Source organism: Talpa occidentalis, unplaced genomic scaffold (assembly GCF_014898055.3).
Source record: "Talpa occidentalis isolate TD23 unplaced genomic scaffold, MPIMG_talOcc4v2.1 talOcc4.16, whole genome shotgun sequence".
Taxonomy (NCBI): Eukaryota; Metazoa; Chordata; class Mammalia; order Eulipotyphla; family Talpidae; genus Talpa; species Talpa occidentalis.
Genome location: NW_023601653.1, coordinates 58,964,911 through 58,986,840, shown reverse-complemented (window position 1 = coordinate 58,986,840; position 21,930 = coordinate 58,964,911). Strand labels below are relative to the sequence as shown.

Here is a 21,930-nt window from a genome sequence, read left to right as displayed (position 1 = left end):
AAAGACGTCATAGTCATTCTCAGGGGTGTGTGCTTCTGTAGCATGGGAAGTAACCCCTGTGCAGTGAAGAGCTTTAGAATTGCTATGTTTTGGACAACTTATATAACTTTCTGAGTTCATTCTCCTCCTATATATTGAGCTACAAATATCTAGCCCCCGAAGAATTGTTGTGAAGATTTCATGAAATACTTTCTTTGTGAAATGCATATAGCAAGGTCTGCTTATAACTGACACTTAATAAATGTTAATTTCTTTCCTTCCTCCTTCAGTAACCTGATTTAAATGCTTCATTTGAGATTCATAGCTCTCCTACCTGAGTTAATTTTTAAAATACATTAATTTTCATGATACCTGAAGGAAATAATACCTAACAACTATATTCTAACTTTGACTTTTCTACCACTTTTTCATATTTACCTAACAGGAAATCAAATTATTAACTTCAAATTACAGAGATGAAACAAAAGTACAGAAAGGCTGAACTGTTTGCCTAAAGTCATGTAGAGGAGACAGAATAAATAGTTGTTGAATGAATGGATGAGCTGAGATTGGGCCCAGGATCTACAGATGTTCAGCCCTCTATAGCAATGTCTGCATCTTGACTTTAATTTGCATTTCCAGTTCTTGGGAATTGTGGCTAAAAATGAAGTCAAGTTGCTGTTTCCAGGAAGGGACACTGTGTCTTTCAAAATTGTACAGAAATTGCTATGCATTGTTCACCTGAACTGCAGAGAGAATAGGCATGGGTGATATTTGGGATAACAAGCTCTCTTATAAGGGTGAGTTCATTCTCTTGAAGAGCATTGGGAGGTAAAAACCCATCAAGATAGTGTGTTCTCTTGATGATTTCAATGAATTATCATGGAAATGAGTTTTAGAAGCGAGGTAATGCTTTGTGATAATAGCCCGATAATGCCATTAGCTATGAACTGTAATTGCAATAGCATTAGTCAAATGAATATATCTGATATTAATTTGAGTGTCAACTATTTCTATAAGATTCTTCTTGTTAATTAAACATCAGCCTTGGTATTGTTAATTAAATATCTAGCTTGCACATAGTAGGAACCTAACATGCATTTGTGGACTGGATGAATCAGTCTAAGTGAGTTTTACTTAATATAGTAAAATACTGAATTTTAATAGCATCTTGATTTCAGCAGAAATGAATTTTCACCCAATATCTGCTTGTTTGTACAGCCTGTTCTTTTATTTGCACCTCTAGTTATAGTCTTATTAATTTGAAAGTTTAAGAAGACAACTTTTCTCATATTTTGCGTATTTGGAGGGAAAGATACTGGGAGATTTACTCCAAATTTCTTTAATTCAAGAGTAGAGTTAGTGCCTTTCTTCCTTTGTCTTGTGGTCTTTAGCCCATTAAAAAATCTTCTAGATGTCTTCACTATACTTATGAGTACAGCATATGCTGTAGCCAGTTTGCTATTATTCTTTGCCCTCACTAAAATCAACTGGACTGTCATCTCTGCCAGCAATTTTAATGCTTCTCTTCTCAAGCATCTTTTTTACCTCACACAATAAGGAGTTCATATCTCCCTGCTCTTCTTCTATACCTCAATCTCATTCCATTCCCTTTTGCTCACATGAATGGCTTGGTGCCCACTTTATAAAGAAAATGGAAGACTTTGGAGGGAGGTTCCAGATCTTTCCAGCACCAGACTTACACATCTGCTTGCTCCTGAACTCACCCTCTCCTTTGTCTTTTATGTTTCACTCTAGGAGAGATGTATCCTCATCTGGCAAGAAATCCATCTCCCTTCTTTCATTTGCATTTTTTAACCTCTCCATCTATCCCAGATATTTTCATCAGTTAAATATGTTCAGTAATCTTGAACCTACATCTAACTAAGCCTTCCAGGTAAAATACAAGATTCAAAAGTTTGAATTTCAGAATAACAATGGCTTCTTTTTAGTTTCAGCAAGTTCTTAACATTGCACAAGTGTGTGTGTGTGTGTGTGTGTGTGTGTGTGTGTGTGTGTGTGTGTGAAGTATGTCTAAAATATTACATGGGACCTACTTACCCTAAAAAAATTCATTGTTTATCTGAAATTAAAATTTAGCTGAACATCCTGTGTTTTTATTTGCTACATATGTCAAATTCACCCACATCCCCCTCCACTCAACACTTTAGTGATTTAGCACCTTTAGTGCATATTCTTTAAGAGTTGTATAAATATGGTACATGCATTTCCTCATTTACTAGATATTTTTCACCCTCTTCTATTTCATTTTCCATTCCCTTTTCAACAATGAAATCATGCTTGTTAAGGTTATCAGTGATCATAATGTTGCTAAATCTATGGATACTTCCATTCTTCATGCCACATGATCTCACAGAGGCCTGTAACACAGTTTCTGTTTCCTACTTGAAACAACCCTCTCTGTAATCTTTCTGATTGCTACTTTTTTTTTTCACTGACAGACCATTTATTCTCCATCTACCCTTTAACCTTAGGCTTTCCAAGTCTAGCTCCTGGGTTCCTTTTTGTGCTCATTTTTAATATATACCCTAAGTAATTTAATTTACTTCTGTGGATTCAAACACTATTTTTTTGTGTGCCCAAGATTCTCATTTGTATATCTAAGCTGATTTTTTTTTTGAGCTATAGGTATTTCTATTTTGGATATCTCATAGCTATCCTGAACTGAATGTGCTGAAAAATGAATGGGTGACAAATTTTAAAATCTATACATATCCTTGTGTTTTCCATTTAGTAAATGGAATCTTTGTCCACCAAGTTGCTGTTGGCAGAATCTGGGATGCTTCCTTGATGCACTCCTCTCTCCTGCACCCTGCTCATCTCCCAACCCTATCAAAACCATCACTAAGCACTATTGATTCTAACTCTAAAATCAGGCTTCTGTCCATTCATTTCTCTCTATCTGCCTGTTTCCTTTCATTACTCTACTCTAGACTTGCCTGAATTACTTCAGTTGTACTCTTTCTGCTTATCCCAGACCATTTTCCCCATTGAAATTATACTGTATCCACAGTAATCTTAGAATACAAGTAGAACATGTCACTGTCCTGAAGGCTTTATGATTTAATTACTTTCAAATTAAAAAAAAAAATCCCTGTAACTCAAAGGTCCTGCATGTTTTTCTCTGATTCCTCTTGACTATGTGCAGTTCTCTCTTTTTTTGAGGATTTCCAGGTTGCTGATCTCGATTTCCTATTATCCACATGTTAATTCCTTGCTCCAGGCCTTAGTATATTTGCTCTCTTCCAGAGATAATTCTCTCCAACACTCACCAAGCCAAATACCTTTCATCCTCCAAGCATAAACTTCAATACCTTTATCATTCTTGGTGTGAACATGAATGTGTAGCTAACTCTACCTAGACTTACATGTTTGCCATGCAAAAGGAATCCATGAGGTCAAGAAGAATCTCAGAGCACCACTTTATTTCCTCTCCTCCCAATTAACTGGAATTAAACTTGACCAAGGGAACTGAGCTTTTCAATTTTGGAGTAAAGCTCCAAAAGTTTTTAAAGTACAGCCCCAGTACATCAAAGTCTTGATAGCCCTAACCCACTTGGAAAAGGTCAAGACCCCACTAAAATTATAATAATAGGACCACAGTTTACCTGTGCTCTTTCTGTATTTCTCTAAATACAGAGAATCTAAATCTTGGAGGTTACTAGTGACACCATTTTCAAGAAGGAGATTAAGACACAAAAATTTCATAATGTGCCCATTACACACATTATCTCACAACTCTCTAAGGGCTACATTGAGTTTGAATTCAGGTTTGTTTGACTCAAAGGGATTACTAACTGTCATGAGCCAAGAATAATGGAGGGTTGCCTTCCATGACCTGGGGGGTCATTTGAACTGTGAAATCTCTGAGCAGCTCCAGAGGTTGAGGGTACAAAGAGTGTCTGGGATATATAATCCATTCATAAGTAGGACTCTGCCTCTAGTTCTGACTGGAATGTGAGCTAGGTTTGCCTACAGTGGCATTGAGACTTGCTGAAGTAGCCTTAGGAACACTAGCACTAACCCAGTTGACAGAGAAGTAGAGTACAGGCTAGCCAAAGGTGGATTATGTGCTCGCAGGCCACTTCTTTTCTCCTCTGTGCCTAAAGATCTTATCATTTAAAAACCTATATGAAGTTGGATTCAAGGTACTGGTCTGTATTTGAATAAACACATCTCTTAATAACCAGACATGGTCAGCGCAATCCAGTTGAATAGCTTTCTGGATACCTAAATTCTTCTTTTTATGACAACTGCATGTTCTTGTTTCAAGAGAAACTTGGTGCTTCCTGCTGATGTGACTCTTAGTGGCCTCAATAATTATAGATATGCAAGAATTTAAAAGATCATGGTTTAAATTGAAAATGATTTTGATGAGAATTAAACAGATAAATTCTTTGCTCCTTTTTTGAATTCTGAAGAGGAAGGACTAGCAGAAAGAAGAAGATGTAAAACTTGACCTCTTGATTCTGTAAAATTATCCTTTTTTGCTTAAACCTTTTCCTTTGGATCTTTCAATCACCTCTCCACATCCATAACTAAGATGTCATTTTTACTGAATTTTATTTTGTTATTTTTGTTAAAAGGTAAGTTTGAGTGTGAGAAAATTAATCTAGTTTCTAATGGGGTAGAGTTGAAATAAGCAGTTTGACTGACTTCTTCACTCCCTTATATTAGCGTTGCTACTTTTAGATAAACTATTCTTGACATGATTAGTGTAGGAGGATGGGTTTAGTCTTGTATCTTCTCCTCTAAAGCACTCAGAGCTAGAGATCCCAGAAGGATCAGTTTTCTCACTTGTATTGAAAATGTCACTCTAACAGTTATCTGTCTGCACAGTCAAGTTTTGAGAAATCTTTTGAATTTACCGCATTCACACCATTCTCTGTCATGGTGCTAAAAATGACTAATGCAGCTTGGAGACTGAGAATCTGTGATAGCTGATCATCTTTTCCAATCATACACTAACACACACACTTACATGCACACATGCTCAGCTGACATGAATCCTGAAAGGTTTAAAATATCCTTTATGCTAAATGGAATGCAGAGGCATGCAAGGTGCTGAAACATAGCTGTATCGTCATTTCTGTCAGAAAAATTGGTTTGAGGTTTAACTGGATAGACTGATCTTGTTTTAAACCAAATTGGTCACTATAATATATAGCTTAAGTTTTATACTTGAAATAATCTCTGGCATTTCACTTCTCAAATACCCTATTTCATTTTATCCTCTCACCCTCTCTGAGGTAAAAATGAAACACTCTCTTTTTTAAATAGAAGCCAACATTCTTTGAGAGAAGGGGACCTACTCAAGGTATGCATGTGGTGGAAGGATCACTGTATTTTAGACTCTAATTAGTCACTGTAAGCTGACATGAGATCACTGGAACCAAATCATCTAAATGATCTTCATTTTCTTTCTTGGTGAAAGTTATTCTGATGACTAAGGGACTGTCGTAAACACAGAAATATTCTACTCCCAGAAAAACACAACAGAATCTCCTGTGATGTCATTCAGAGAATGATAGAGAAGTTTGTGGGCTGAGATAGAGTAATTAGGTGAAATATAAGATGATTACATTCAAAAGGAGAACATTAGTTGACTATCATTCAGTTGCAGTGAGGTCTTTAGGAATTTTCCATAAGGTTCTAATTTTGGTCTTGTCCAATTCAACAATTTTATCAATTACCTGGAAGAAGTGTAGGCTCTTGCTTACTAATTTTGTAGGTGGCAAAAAGCTAGTAAAGAAGTAAGGATTAGTGATATACTAGATGACAGAATCAAGTTTTAAAATGCCTGTGGATTAGGATAATAGGTTGACATTTATTAAGGATAAACTCTTAGGTTTAATTAGAAAAAAATGTGATGAATGGAAGTAAACTGAGAGCAACTATTAAAAACGGGAAAAAAGGGCCTCCCCTGGTGGCCCAGCAATTGAACCCTGGGCTGCGAAGCTGCCCGCAGCCTCTGCAGCGCCGGTTCAATCCCCGGCCGCCGGTCGAGGGTCCCACATGGCACACAGACCTATCCTGCCGCGCCTGCTGCTCCCCTCAGCAGTGTATCTTGTCAGTCTGCCTGTTCTGTTCCCCGCTCTGGCTCTGGTGATTTCTCTCACCCTCCCGCGCTTCTGACTGTACCCAGTGCTTATATAAATAAGTAAATAAATCTTTAGAAAAATAGAAAAAAAAACACTTAGGAATTTAGTTGACCATAAGCATGATACAATTACTAGAGAAGTCAACATTATCCCTGTTAAAATTCAGAGAGGGGGCAGAGGAAGAAGGAGAGGAGAGTGACTAAGAGAGGGAGAGGGAAAGAGGAGGCAGGGAAAGACGGAAGGAGGTGGGGGAGAGAGAGAAAGAGAGAGAGCATTGATAAAAGTAATATGCTATATGTCTATTCTCATTGTATCCATCTTGAGTATTGCATTCTATTCTGGAGACCACATTTGAAGAAAGATAGTGACAAATTATTGTTTGTTTAATGTATGGATATATTCTGATAGTGAAAACTCAGGGAATCATGTAATATAAAAACGCTGGAGTGGTGTGTCTATAAAATATAAGGGGATCATAATAGCTATTTTTATCGAACATTTACTGTCTGTGTTAATTATTTAATCCTCACAACAATATAATGAATTATTTATTGCTGTTATTGGCATAGAAACTAGACACATAGTCTACCTGGATTTAAAGCTGACCTAGGAACCTATTCTCTTAACATTGTAACACATTATTTTTCCAGATATTTATCAAATATTGTGGAGTTATTATCTGTGTATAAAATTAGACATATTCTATAGAACATAATTATCATGGCTAGACTCAGGTTATATTTCAAAGTGGAGTATTTTTTATCAGAAGACACTTGGCCATTTTCTGGTTTGGGTATAATGTTAGAGTAGATGACCTTTAAGGTACTGCCCAATGGTAAAATTCTTACAGGGATACTATTTGATGTAACACAATATTATTATGAATAGGAGAAAATCCCTTAAAAGAAATAGTAAATTAATTAGTGGTAATATAAATGGTGTTCTCTTGAATAGAATTTAGTTTGTGCCCCATCTTACATCCCATTGTGCTAAGATGTCATCACCAGTGTCTTTGATAAACCTCCTTTCATGGATACCAAGCTCTGCCAAAGTGATATAAGCTTTAGTTTATCCATGTTTCACTATATCTAGGATTTTATTAATAATTTCCTATATGCAGACTCCCCCCCCCCCATTTAAGAAGGTTGTATTGCATCAGTTAACAAATCTTGCTAAAAAGTCCTTATTTGGGGGGTGACTCCTAAAGTCTGTTTGGTTTCTTGAAATCAATCTTGGCATTGGTTTTTTTAATGCTGAGGGGGGTCTCTGTCAGATAGTAAACATGATGGTTGGAGCACTTCACTTTCTTTTTTCTACTTTTATTGTTACATGAAAAAAATAAGGAAAATAATATCATCTTTATTAGATTGTTGTAATATATGTAATAGTGCATATAACAGTTCTCATACTATGCAGATTTTCAATATAAATTTGGGTTTTCAGTGAAATGTATTTGTAGGAATAGTTGTATGTAATAACAAATTTGTCCCTGGCTCCTAGGAGGTAAACTCTTAAATCCTTTGAATTTCCTGAGTTAGTGGAATATCTTTGTCATTCATGGTGGGCAGTTCTAAGTTATCCATGGCTGGCACCCTGATTGTTTCTGCTATGAGATGACTCAGATCCAATAGTAAACTGGCCAGCAAGGAAGACCAGCCAAATGATTAGAGAGTTGGGGTTTTGAGCCACATGATATCAGCCTAGATGTTGGGAGAGGAGCATGGCTAGAGATTGAATTCAACCACATGACCAGTAGTTCAACCAATACTGCCTACATAATATAGCAGAAATAAAAACCCTGGACACTGGATCTCAGGTGAGCTTGCCTGGTTGTCAATATTTTCTAAGAGTTATCCTACATTGACATGCCAGTTGGGTACATTCCTGTGGATGAAGGAAGTTTCACTTTGGGAATTCTCTGCAACCTTGTTCTGGGTGTCTCTCCCTTTGACTCATTTTGATTCTTATTCTTTTGCTATAAACAAACAGTAATCACAAATGTTATGTTTTCCTGAGTTTTATGGGTCATTCTAGTAAACTATCAAACCTTAGGGAGTCTGTAGAGACCTCCAAATTTATAGCCAGCTAATCAGAAGTGATAGTGATCCTGGGTCTCTCCAAATAAGTAGTTAATGTCCAAAAAGAGGGCAAGTTCTCCATGAGAACTTAACCTGTGAAGTTTGACCCAATTCTGAGGAAGCTGCTTAAGTATGCATATGAAAAATGTATATAAAAGATAAACTAGTAGTAATATTTTACTTTACAGTTCTTCCAGAATATCAGATGTGGTTTGATTATAGAAATTAATTTGTTAGCAAATTCTCAGAAACACATTCATTGAGTAGTGTAAAGAAAAGAAACATGTCCAACACCTATGTTTTCGGTACAGGTATAGGTAAGAATTTTCCAGGTTATCTTACAAAATCCTTATGCTTGTTTGTTATTTACATATAAAGAATCTAATCACCAGAGAAGCCAATACTTGCCACAGCTCACACATTTAGTCACTAAAGTTTGGATTGGAGCCTTTTGAAAACTGGGATCACATCTCACATAATTCTATGTAGCACAGCTCCTGCCACATAGTAAGTATTCAATATGTGTTATTGCTTAACTTTCTCAGATAACTAAAAAAGTGGCAGGGCTTGATTTTGCTCACAATTTATCAAGGACTATAGATTTATTCCTTAGAACTCTGCTATACCTACACTGAATTTATCATTCTTAACTTGATTGCTTCATCACACCCCTGGAAATTTCATGAAGGGCTTGGAAATGTTTATTTTGCTTCTTATGGCATCTTCGTGCCTAATATGGTGTCTACAACAGAATAGGTCCTCAAAAGATATTTTTTGAATGGGTGTCTGGTATTAAAAGGAGTTTTTCATTCATAGACATTAATGTGTCCATAGTTTGAAAGTAGGTAAATTAAATTAGTTACAAAAGAACAAAAGCCCATACATTTTTTAAAACATGATTTCAAGTGCACAATTATAAGAACTCTTAAAAGTAGAGAAGAATAAGCTTGTGGCATTATCTGCAAAATCAGCAAAAGGAAATTAAACAAAATTATGCTATATTAATGCCTTAGAACAAATAAAGGAAAATATCTGTAGATTTTAAATATAGCTGAAGACATTTCACTGTGACAGACATTATTGTCATCCTGTCTGATATTTCGACCAGCACAAAAACAGTAGTACTTTTATGTCTGCATGCGAATTTTTCAGATTCATTGTTTCTCCTGACCAAAGTCTCTGTAGGGAAAATTTTCCATGATCATTTGGTATTCAACTCACAATTTCTCTTTGGTTTCATAGACAAGGTTTCCAGCAAATCACAAGGAAAAAAAGATTATCCAGATACCCCATCCTCCTATATTTACACGGGACTTACCTTTTCTTAGGATTATCTATGCCAGCTATGAGGCATTATTGAATATGGCCTCTTGGAAGACCTAATAAGAATATAATGACCACTTTATTTTAAAATACACTAAAGAAAGACAGCAGGCAGGGTCTCATGAGAAGTGACATTCTGTAATTACCTCCTCCTATCAAAAGAAAAACAATTCCCAGAAATTAATGAATACAGCAAGAGTCTATTTCCTATCTTAATTCTATCTTAATTGCAAAAGTGGATCAATTAAAAAAAGGCTACACTGGCAAAGCCCTTCTCTTAAGGTTTTGTCTCCCAATTCTCTAGTCATTAAATCAATATATATATAAGCATACCATGAACCTATTTTTACCTTCTGAGATGAGATATACCAACTCCACCAGCAGTGCCCCTGTGAAGCAGCCAAATCCATTGAACAGTGTCAAGAAATTCAAAGAGGTCCCTTTCATGGTACTTGGAACAAATCTGCATGATATTACAGAGTCTGAGAGAAAAGAGAAGGTCAGACTTTAGAACAATCTCTCTAAAACACTTTCTTAGATACTGTTCAAATTACTAAATACAAAAATATGAATGCTATATCTAAAGTATTGTATACTAAAATACTATCATAGATACTGTTCAAATTAGTGTTGCTCATACCTCAGAGAAAGTTTACTAATGCAGTCAAAATTTGGACTTTGTTACTTTAAAATTACTTTAGTAAGATATATTTTGAATACTATATTTACAGATGTCTACAAGGAATAAAATATGGCAAAATATGCCCTTATCAGCTACAATATGGTCATGTCCCCAAATTTCACCCCATTTTCAATATTTCTGATGAATTTGGATTAAGTGAGGCTTCTATGAAATAATAAAATGTCAATCTATCAATGAGGCCTATGATTCTGTGAGTCTATGCAAATCATTAGGATCCTTATGGAAAACTTGAATTTATCATATAAAATTAGCATAGAGGATAAGAGCATGGGCTTTGGAGTCAGACAAGATTGTGCTTCAATCCCAGGTCAACCATTTACTATCTCTGTGATTTTAGTTGTTAAACTTTCCAAGCTTCGATACCCTTCTCTGTGAAGGAGGAATGATATCATTACTCACTTGCAGAAGGGCTATGACCAGTACTTGCTATAATAGATATGTAAAGTGTTTAGAACTCTGCAGTCTCATTGGGACTGAATATAGGTTAGCTATTTTTAACTTTATTTGTACAAGGTATTGTGCAAAGCCCTTTAGATGCCTTTTAATTATTCCATTTTAGGAGCGACAACATATTAAACATTGGGTCTTCACAATCATTATCTTTTCCCCCCAGGTTGTTATTGGTGCAGTGATGGTGGCAAAGGTTGAAAGAAAACCGTAGAGGGAAATTGTTTTAACATTTCAATTAAAATACTTTTTTGATAGTAGAAATAGGTGAAAATAAGTATTTATGATTTTGTACATGCCATATTAACATAACTATATTAAAATATGCATGGTAATCTTAGGGAAGCATGCTAAAATATTTATGATATTTATTTTAATGTGATAGCTGGGATTTGCTTCAAAATTATACAGCAAGGAGGAAGAGGGTATGTGAATAAGGGTAGAAATGAAACAAGTTTGACCATAACTGAAAACTGTTGAAGCTGCAACATGGAGTGTTTTATGCTAATCTCTGTCTTTTATTTTTTATTTTTTTAAAGATTTATTTATGCATACAAGAACTGGGGTTCAGGCCAGAAGTACAGGGGGTGAGAGGTTTCACCAGAGACAGAGTAGGGAGCAGAACAGGCAGATCTACTGAAATACACTGCTGAGGGGAGCAGCGGGCGAGACAGGAGAGGTCTGCTGTGCATGTGAGTAGCTGCCTGGCCGGGGATCGAACTAGTGGGGCAGTGGCTGCGGATAGCTTCCTGGGTTGTGTCTTAACCCCTTGCGCCACCAGGGAGGCCCCTAATCTCTCTCTTTTAATTGTGGGTGGCAAGAAATTGTAAGGGAATTTATTAAACATCAAAGTTTTAGCAGTCTGAGTGCTTGATTGGATTATTGGATTTAAAAATTTACTTTTTGCTCTTTGGGACTTAGCAGAATTTCTTCCATGGGATATCATAAATAAACATTAAATCTCCTTTAAGAAAGGAAACTGGAGATGGAAAACAACACACTGTACACTAAACCTTTCATATTCTTCCTTTTTCTCCCTCCCTTTCCAGGAAAATTTCATCTTTGGTTTACATTTATTTTGCTGCAGTAAAACCCTGTGACTGCCCAGCAACTTGAAACGCACTTGCAAACATCTAAGCTTACTATAGTCATGTTCCTTCCTGCATTCATTGAATATTTCTGTTTTGCTTTCTGTGTGTCCTCCACATATTTTTAGTTAGCATGCAATAAACATTTAAAAGAGTCCCTATCGGTGCAGAGAGCGGGGGCTGAGTGTCAGAAAAGGCACTGAGACATCTTTCCTCGTTCCTGGATCTGGGAGGACAGAGAGCAGAGAAATGCACAGGGCGAAGGACAGTGTTAAAAAGGCAATTAATGTCCCAAATACTTATTGGGGATGAAGCTAATGATGGTGATAAATAAAATACTGCAGAGAAGGGCTTCCAATACTGGCAGTAAGGGGCTCTGGGTATCCCAGCTCTCCAGTGCAGTGCAAATCATCAGCCCGAGCTGCACGTTTTTTTCAGGAATATCCAAAGGAGAGTGTGAGGGCACCACTGAAGAGGCTTTGGGAAGAAATGATTCACATTTGTACAAAATACCTGGCTTAGGAACTTCCCTCTCTATAAATATGGGGAGAGAAACAATGGGCAGAAAGACTAAGTAGGCCGATTTCCTTCACTGAGAAAAAGCAGAATGTACAAGCCCATTATTACTCTGCTAGTTAATTATTAATCTTATGCTTTTCTCTCGCTAGAACTTCTGGTGCGGTATATAATTCATGAACACACTTTGCCAGCTCTCTGCCTGCTGGTTAATCTCTCTTTGGTGTCATTTTAGTGGTTTTGAAAGCCTCGGGTTCCCTTTTATAAGACTTAGCTTTTCATCGCCTCGGATCTCCATTTTCAGGCATCTACTTGCTTGTTCTGATCTGTAGTTTGATCACTGGCTTGATGTTTAAGGCTCCGAGATACTTCTTTTAGCATGTTATGGTATGAATATTATCAACAAGTCTGCCACTGTTTTAAATTTCTCATTTTGCTCTGAAGCCATGGTAAAAAAATATATATATATTCAAAGTGTAAGTGAATGCTGATTTTCTTGCCAATGAGAAGCAAAATGTGCCTCCAGGTGGTGGCTGGTTAGAGTTTGCAAAGGTGCCCCATTGCAACAAATGTAGAATCTACATACTATAGGACCGTAATCACCTTCCTAAGGCACCTGGTACTGGGGACTCATTGCTGGAAATTTCTTTTACTCCAGTTGTTCTTAAACAGTTAAAGTGTATTTATTGTGCTGGGTGAAAGTTATTTTGAACATATGGAGGAGAAGTACTGCAGTCCCAGAAAGAGGGGACTTTATCCACTTTATCCACTTTCAAATCATTGTTCCTTTCTTCTCCCTAAAGAGTTTCAGCTTTGAATCTCACGTTATCCGATTTTATAACCTAATACTTCTCTTTGATGTGCCATCTACCAGTCTCTAGGACATTCCCCTCTATTATTCAGAGCCATTAGTTCCTCCTTCATTGTCATCCTTACCAGTTTTATGCCTGTTTCAATTCTCAGCAATTTTAACATACACACAATCCTACCAATCTCCCATGCTGCCAACCCTTGGATTCTTGCTTCTTTGACCTGCTTGCCAATATCCTTTTGCTCTGCTCTACCTTCAATACTCATAATCATGGCCACCACTGGACCTTGTACCCCAGACCAGGATGGTGTACTTCTGTCAGGTAAGATTTAGCCTAACACTAATTTTCACAAATAAACTTGTATTTAATACAGCCATTCACTGAATGTTATCAATGACTGCTTATATACCACCACAACAGTGCTGAGCAGTTATAACTTAGATTGTCTGGTGTGCAAAGCCTAAGCTCTTTACTATCTGACACTTTTCAGAACAAGTTTGCCAGACTATGTGCTAGACCAACAACTGTAACCATCCCATAATCTCAGCTTTGTGTACCACTTTCTGACTTCCCTCAAGCACTCAGTTGCTGTCCTCTTCCAGGACCTCAACACTATTGCTCCTTTCATTATTTTCACCTTTTTCATGCCTCTTATGTCCACACTTTCTTATTTATCCAAGTTAAGTCCCAGCATCAATTATTATAATCATATTTTTTTTATATGCCCTCATTACCATGCCTATCTCTTTCTTTCTGGATTGGATTGGCAAAGCAATTCATTGTCTGCTATCTTTGTTCCTAAATTCATGTAGCCCAATATAGCAGGAGAAAAACCCATAACTATGTTTTACCAATTAATTTTAAATTCTTGCTCACAAACTCACATGGCTTCCTAATTCCCATGCCACATTTTCATTCTGTGTCCCATTGTCTTAAGCAATAATTTCATAGAGCTCACTTCTCCTCTTCCCAAACCTCCAAAAGGCTCTCCACTGTCCTCACTCAAACCCTATATCGCTGAAAATATTCAGTCAACCAGAAGAGATTCTGCACAGAATTTCCCCACTATATTTATGTGCCCCAAATTTCTGCACCTATATACTCCAAACTGTTACCACTGATAAACTATTTCTGCTGCTATCTAAAACCAAATCCTAACTTATAAATTAGATCCCAGCCTCTCTGTCTTTCCAGTATTTCCTTCTTCCCTGATACCATCACTTTTCTTTTTCTATTGAATCACCCCAACCAACATATTAGTTCTTACTTTCTGGACCTTGCTTGGCACAATTCACTGTCTGCCATCTCTGCTCAACATAAAACGTCCTTATTTTTCATTCCTTAAAAACAAAAAACATGAATAAACTACTCCATTTTAAGCCCCAGTCCTTTGTCAGCTACTGCTCCATTTTTTTGTTTCCTTTGCAGCAAAATTTCTCAAATTATCTCCAGTTCTCCCCTAAACTATTTCCATTAAGCCTTTTGTGCATAATCCACGTGAAGAAGCTCTTGTCAAAATCACCAGTAGCCATTGGTGACTATTCTTTAATACAATGGTTAATTCTCAGTCTTCACCTTTTTTGATTGATCAGCAGCTTTTGATGCAGTTGATAACTCTCTTCTCCTTGAAACTTTATCATTTGAATTATAAGTTATTACCCCCTTGGTTTTCTTCTTTTCTCACTAGTTATTTCCTTTCTATCACTTTTGCTTATTTCTTTTTTTGAATGATGTAATTGCTTGAATGACTTACTTTCTGGGACTTGCCTGGTACAATGATGGAGTGACTAAGGTCTTAGTTCTTGAATCCTTGTCTCTGCCTACACTTCCTGTCTAGTTTAACTACCTGGATAATCCCAACAAGTCCCATCACTTTAAATACTGCCGATATGATTATGACTCTCAAATTTGCATCTATTCCAAAAATCACTACAAATTCCAAACTTGAATATCTAGTTGCCTATTTGATATATCTGCTTGATGTCTCAATCTCAACATGCCCAAAACTAAACTTGTGATTTCCCCAAAGCTTTCTCGACCTGTAACCTGTTCTTTCTCTGTAGAAAGGCAATTCCATTCTTCCAATTAGTTGCTCAGGTCATAAACTTTGATGTCACCTTTTAACTCCTCTCTTTCTTTTATATCCTGCTAAAGATGTCATCAAAATATAAACAAAATTTCACTATTTCTCAGCCTCTATACTGCTACCTCCCTGGATTTACACTTTTAAAGTGACAGGATAATCAGAGAAGACTCTTAAAGAGATAATATTTGAGAAAACTTAATGAGAAACCAGTCACTTGAAAACAAAAAAGGGATTTCAGGTAGAGAGAAAGACAAGTGCAAAAGCCATGGGGCAGAGATAAGCTTGACTCCTATGAAACAGCCCGTCAAATACCTAATGAAATGGTGAAGGGAAAAATATTCAGACTGTTTGGAAGAGTATACAGAGGCAAAAATAACATTGTCTCTTATACACAATTTAAGGAATTAATCTCCAAAATGCTATTGTGGAATTTAAAGACTTACTTTTTAGAAGGAGCATTATAGCTGATTTGAAGAGAATGGGCTCTGGAGCAGGAGAGGAAGCAGGGAGACAATTTAGGAGACTCTAATAGGATTGGGGATGGAGACAGTGGTCATATGGACTAGACAGATAGCAGAGGAGAAGGTGAGAGACATGATAAGATTTAGATTATATTTCACAATAAAGACTAAGACTTTCTCTTGGATTGGAGGCAAGAAGTGAGAAGAAGAAAGGAATCTATGGTGCTTTGTGTGGGGAAGTCCTGATTCTGCTCACACCACCCAGTATCCTAGTGTTTAAGCTGTTGTAGGTATGATTAAAAAGTTATGAGCAGGACACTTATGTGTGAGCTCTGAAGGGCACACTGTTGATTCATGTGAAAGTGGACAATAGTAATAACAGCAGCACACATTGTAGCTGCTAATCATTGAGTGCTGACTATATAGTAGACACTGCTTTTTCCTTCACAAAAAATATTTTACTTAGACTTTACAATAACCCTCCCTATTTTATAGTTGATGAAAAAGGCTCAAAATGCAGAATGATCTTCCCAAGTTCATTTTGCTAGTCAGTGGATTCTTACACTGGTGCTGTGATATAAAGTAGAATTATAACTAGTTCCATTTTAAAGATTAGAAAGGTGAAGCTTAGAGGTTAAATGAATTTGCAAGATCACATATTTAGTAAGTGACAAACCTGGAAGTGAAAAGAGTCTTCCATGATGTCTATAAGCAGTAATCAATTGACTTAGTTGGACCTCAGTTTCTTGATGAGTAAATCAGAGGTGTGTGATATGTACAAGAGAATTTGCCTGTGATTATAAGTGCTTCTCTGACTTTGTGTGTTAAACCACTGTTGCTGTGCTGGCTGGGAATTTCCTACCATGATGACTCATCACTTTACCCTTCACCTTCCTTCACATTGAGCTCAGAAAATTTTTGCTGACTACTTCTAGTAATTTTTTAGAAACAAAGCCAGTAAAGAAACAAATGTTTGTGAAATGGCATTCTTTTATACTTTTACAGTGTCAAAGAGTAATATCTACATCTTAGAATTTCATAAAATAATTTATTCATGCAAAATAAATGGAATGAAACTAAGATTTAAAAAAGTTGAAGGCACAAAAATGACTAATTATACATAGTTTATTGACTAATTTTATTTTGGCTTTTTTCAGTGTATTGATTTGGTATCGTGTGTGTGTGTGTGTGTGTGTGTGTGTGTGTGTGTGAGTGAGTGTATACCAAACAAAGATATGTATCTTAATTAAATAAATGTATTTAAGAAATTTGGAAATAACTCTGAGTTAATAGAATAATTGAAGATTTTAGACACAAGTGAAATTAATATTGTCATTTAGGATGATTGGATTGCCCTAAAGATCTAATGCTGAGTAGGTAGAATGGAAGAGCTATAGAAGAGAGTAACAGATTAGGAACTTATAAAAATAATCTTAGTGAGGTGTAATTGGGGCTTGAGTTACAATCAGGACTCCTATTGTAGGGAAATATATGGAAATTAGAAACATAGGATGCAATAGATTACACTAACAAACACATACACGTCACTGTATTGCAAGAAGTCACTGAAATATTCTGCTCAATTTTAAAGAGCTAGTTTAAATCTAACTATCTAGAAGATCTGGAAAATACTTGATATTTAATAAAGTTATGTTGAACATGTCTTCTGAAACAGCAGTAATGACACTTAATTTAGTCTAATTTAATTGAAAGACATTGAGTTATCTGGAGAATTAGCTGAAATTTTCATTTAATTTGTATGTTTATACACCCCCAAAGTACATTATAAATGTCATTTTTGGAGGGAGGATATATGTGAGTTTATCTCTGAGGGAGAGGTGGGGAGGTAGAAGAGGAAAGGAGATGAGAGTTTTCATCTGAGTACAGTGGCAATGTCTTGTAGATTATAGCACATTTTCTCTTGCAATGCGCCTGACCAAGTGATTACTACCTTTAACCATGTTGGTGAAACTTTCATTTCATCCACATTCAGATAGAATTAATAACTGTTCTATATGTGGTAGAGGAATGAAGAGAAATAAAACATTTTTTGGAGCCTTGTGAAGCATGGGTGGGAACTCCAGTCACAGTTGCTTGAATTGTTCCTGTTGAGGTGACATGTTTTGAGTGGAAAAAGCTCAGTATGTTCCAAGAGGAAGATATAAAATTTTTACTCACAGGCTGGGCTGACCAGTGTCTCAGCCACTCCAAGTAAAATGTACTGAAGTACCAGGTGTGAACAGGGCATGGAGGAAACAGTGAGAACTTTGCCTGAAAGCAGCTGCTCCACTGGAGGAAAATGTTTCCTGTGTATTTCAAAGAAGCCAGCTACCATCACAGACAAGGCAGCAGAAAGATTTCCAGCAACTGAAGAAAAAGAATTCAAAAAGAAAAAAAAAAACAATTAAAAAAGAGCTAGGAGTCAGTGTAATAGGCCATAACATTTCTTTCTTTCTTTCTTTTTTTGTTTTAATCTTTTTCATTGTCGTCCTTTGGTGTAACATCATTGCTAGTGTTTTAGAAGTAGAGGATGTTCCCCTTCAGCTGTACCACACTACACCACCACTGAAGCACCCCTAGTCCTCTACCTTCATCTATCGTACTCTCTCCACACTCTGTTCTCACCACTGCATCCCTACCAGAAGCCTCAGCTATATGGTCCACTTTCAAAGGTTGATTTTAAAGTTTGTCTTTGACCCTTTGTTTGGTTTCTCTCTATTCCACATATAAGGGACACCGTGTGGTGTTTATCTTTCTCCTTTTGGCTTACCTTACTTAGTATAATCCCTTCCAGCTCCATCCAAGTTGCTGCAAATGGCATGCATTTGTCTTTTTTGATTGCCGAATAGTATTCCATTGTGTGTATATATACTACATCTTCTTGATAAAATCATTTGTTTTGGGGCACTTAGGTTGTTTCCACAGCTTGGTTATTATAAATAGCACTATAGTAATCATAATAGTGCAGGTTTCCTTTCAGATTAGTGTTTTTGTATTCCACGGGTAGATACCTAGGAGAGGAATTGCTGAGCTGTACAGCAGATCCATTTTAGTCTCTTGAGAAACCTCCATACTGCTTTCCATATGGGCTGGACCAGTCCACACTCCCACCAACAGTGTGAGAGACTGTTCCTTTTTCCCCATGCCTTTGCCGGCACTTACTGTTTCTGGTAGGCCCTAGCATCACACATGGACATTGGTGAATTTTTTTTCAGATTTTTTTTTTTTGGCCGTGGGGCTGTGCAGGAACCAGCTATTTGTGTTGTTTGCCCATCCTATGCTAAGGCTCTGGTTTCCCACAGAGGCTTGCATTGACTCTCTTTCCTGACTTATTGGTAATATCACCTCAAGTAAGTTACTTAACTTCATTATCATGCTCCTTGGTTTTAAGATAGGGTTCATAATGTTTATTGTGTAGGGTGACCTTAAGATTTAAATAAGATAGGAACTGGTATTGCTCTGAGGGTTCCCAGTAGCAACTATTACTAAAGATAAAGCAATCATTTTGAATTTTTATTCTCAGATACTAGACACACATGCACACACACACAGAGGTCAAAATGATTTGGGGGGGATTTAATGTAAAATCTCTTCATAGGATTTTAATCATTTATTTACAAAGTGGTTTTGAAATAAGCTATACACATTGTTATTCTTCAGACTTCTGATGTTAATCTTTGCAGAAAAAGTAAAGCAGCTGATAGAGAATTAAGACTAAATTTTTATGTAGGAAAAATAGTAAGGGTGAATTAGTGAGGTAAAAGAAATCAATTATTCTGTTAATTGTTCAGTTCAAATCTTCCTTTTACTTTTAAGGAATTATCTAGAAAATTTTGGTTAAGAATGAGCCGGGATTTTGTTGCAGTTAATGTCTGCTGTGCCCATTCCATTTCTCAAGTTGCCATTCACATTGCTGGATTTAATCCCATTGTTAGAGCAGTAGCAAGCTTTAGTTTGATAGAAGTTACTTGAAATTTAGAGATAGTCACATTTTGCTAAGTTGCATAAAATTTGAGATAAGGCAAAGCTTTCAATTCAGAAAAATCAATCTAATGTTTAAATAGCTTCATGTTTGTTTAGGTTGATAGAGAAACTGGTAGGTAATATTTTTGATTGTATCTTAGCATTTAAATATATCCATAAAGTCTATTCTTTATTGAGTTCCCAAGAAATGGAAGGTATAAAAAATGGAGGAAATCTAAGTAACAGTTAAAAAATTTGAGGAAATTTCTTTTTATTGTTATTTTTAAATTAAGTTCTTATTTTTTTATTGAATATGATTGCATTATAACATTAGGAAAGTTTCAGGTGTGCATCACTGACAATGTGTTTGTACATACTACATTAAGTTCACCACTAAAATCCAATTCTACCCTTCACCAAAATTAAATTCTCTAAAGTCTCCTTCATAGTGAAGTAGAGATTTTGGTTCTGTAAACAATTCCTATAAAAATAAGAATTTCATAATTATCTACCTTTAAGATCAAATTCATCACATTATTGTATTGATCTGGATCACTGGACAGGTTACAGACTCATCAGTAAAAGAACTCATATGTCAGTTTTGCTCAGTCCTTATTGTGCTCCTACTGCATGCACCGCAGTATACTACCTGCTGTTGAGGATGGTAGATGAAAAGAGCAATTGTCAGTCACCAGGGCACACACTCTGTTGGGAACGAAGGACTTACTTCTAGTTGGAGAGGTGAGTAAGATCATCTTGTGCTTTAAAAGAAAGGAGGGCCTGAGCATGAGAAAATGAGGGCCAGCCCCGGCTGCGGAGGCACAGGGTGTGAGGCATCTGATGAATTTTCAGAATGGCAAGAAACTCAAGTTATTGGAGAATCAGAAGGAAAAATAGATCAGGGACAGATCATAAGAGGCCTTTAATATATTATTTTTGAGAGATTTTGAAGTTATTCTGAAGATAATGCAATCACTGGAGTTATTAGCACATTCATTCTAACTAGGAATCTAGGGTAATCTAGATAAAGAAATACAAGTCCCCCAACTTTGTTTTGCTATATAAAAAGTCTTACATTTGGACTTCCCTGGTGGCGCAAGGGGTTAAGCACTGCACTATGAAGCAATCAGCAACCTCTGCAGCAGCACGAGTTCAATCCCTGGACGGCCGGAGAGAAACCCACATGGTGAAGCAGGCCTCTCTTGTCTCACCCACTGCTCCCCTCAGCAGTGTATTTCAGTCAGTCTGCCTGTTCTGCTCCCCACTCTGTCTCTGGTGAATCCTCTCACCACCCCCACCCCCACATCTCTGGCCTGTACCCCAGCTCTTGTATGCATAAATAAATAAATCTTTAAAAAATTAAAAAAATTAAAAGGTTTACATTTTATCCAGAAAATTTATGTGTTAAGGAATAATAGTTCAGCTAAGGGATCAGCAAAATTTTTTTTTTCTATAGAAGGTCTGTAATCAATATTTTAGTTATTATGGGGAAAAGATAACATCTTGAATATCTGTAGGTATTTATATAACTAGAGACAGAATACATTTCTACAATTTTCTTTTACTAATGAAATTCAAAGCAATGATTCTTTTGGGAGGTTACCACAGTCTAACTTAATTGATGTTCAGTTACTGTTTTTTTTTTTTTTTAAATCAAATCAGTTGCAAATGTTCATCTCTGAAACAATTCTTAGCCCATAAGTAATATAAAAATAGATGTGGGTCAGGTTTGGCCATGGGTGGAGTGGCTGGCCAGCCCCTGGTGTAGTCATCAGCTTTTTTTGCCTGTTTCTGAATTTCAGTTCTGACATGATGAGAACTTGTGGTATTTTAACCTGGGCCACCTTAGGTAAACATAGGCATGGCACAGGAGAGAGTCTCTCCCTCTGCCTGTGATACTCAAAGAGTAGTACCTGACCAGTTGCATAGCTATCACCCACGGGTTTGTTAAACATGCAGAATCTCAGACTCCATCCACCCTATAGTCATTGAAATCAGTTTGGTAGTTAAATAAAATCCCTAGAAGATTCCTATACACATTAAACTTTGAGAAACATCACTCTAGCATAGAGCATTCTGGAAATTGATCCAGCAAAATCCGGCAAAAGACAGTTCTCCAGACAATTTCAAGGAAAGCACACAATTTTAACTCATTTTACCCAGACATTTTAGGGCAAAGCATATTTTACCTGAAGGATCTAGATAACTGCACTTGCTTTTTATTTGCTACTGTATTTTGGTGCTAGTGAAAAATGACTTTTTTAAAAAACAGAACAAAGTTTGATTCCAGCCTAAATTTAATCTACCCCATTCCCCCCTTAACTTCTATGAGCTCATAACACATCCAGAGCA

The 21,930-nt window shown here is 36.5% G+C and overlaps 1 protein-coding gene and 1 long non-coding RNA gene across 4 annotated transcripts in view; one reads left to right on the top strand and one right to left on the bottom strand.

The window, feature by feature from the left end:
- The window catches only part of SLC15A5 (solute carrier family 15 member 5), a 72,610-nt gene that overhangs the window by 17,283 nt on the left and 33,397 nt on the right, over positions 1 to 21,930 (bottom strand). The window contains exons 6-7 of the mRNA XM_037514285.1: positions 17,794 to 17,982; positions 9,853 to 9,984 (exon numbers count right to left, since the gene is read on the bottom strand). Of these exons, the coding sequence (XP_037370182.1) occupies positions 9,853 to 9,984; positions 17,794 to 17,982 (321 nt within the window). The remainder of the gene's footprint in view (positions 1 to 9,852; positions 9,985 to 17,793; positions 17,983 to 21,930) is intronic.
- The window catches only part of LOC119247668 (uncharacterized), a 224,305-nt gene that overhangs the window by 169,151 nt on the left and 33,224 nt on the right, over positions 1 to 21,930 (top strand). The gene's annotated exons all lie outside the window — the stretch shown is intronic.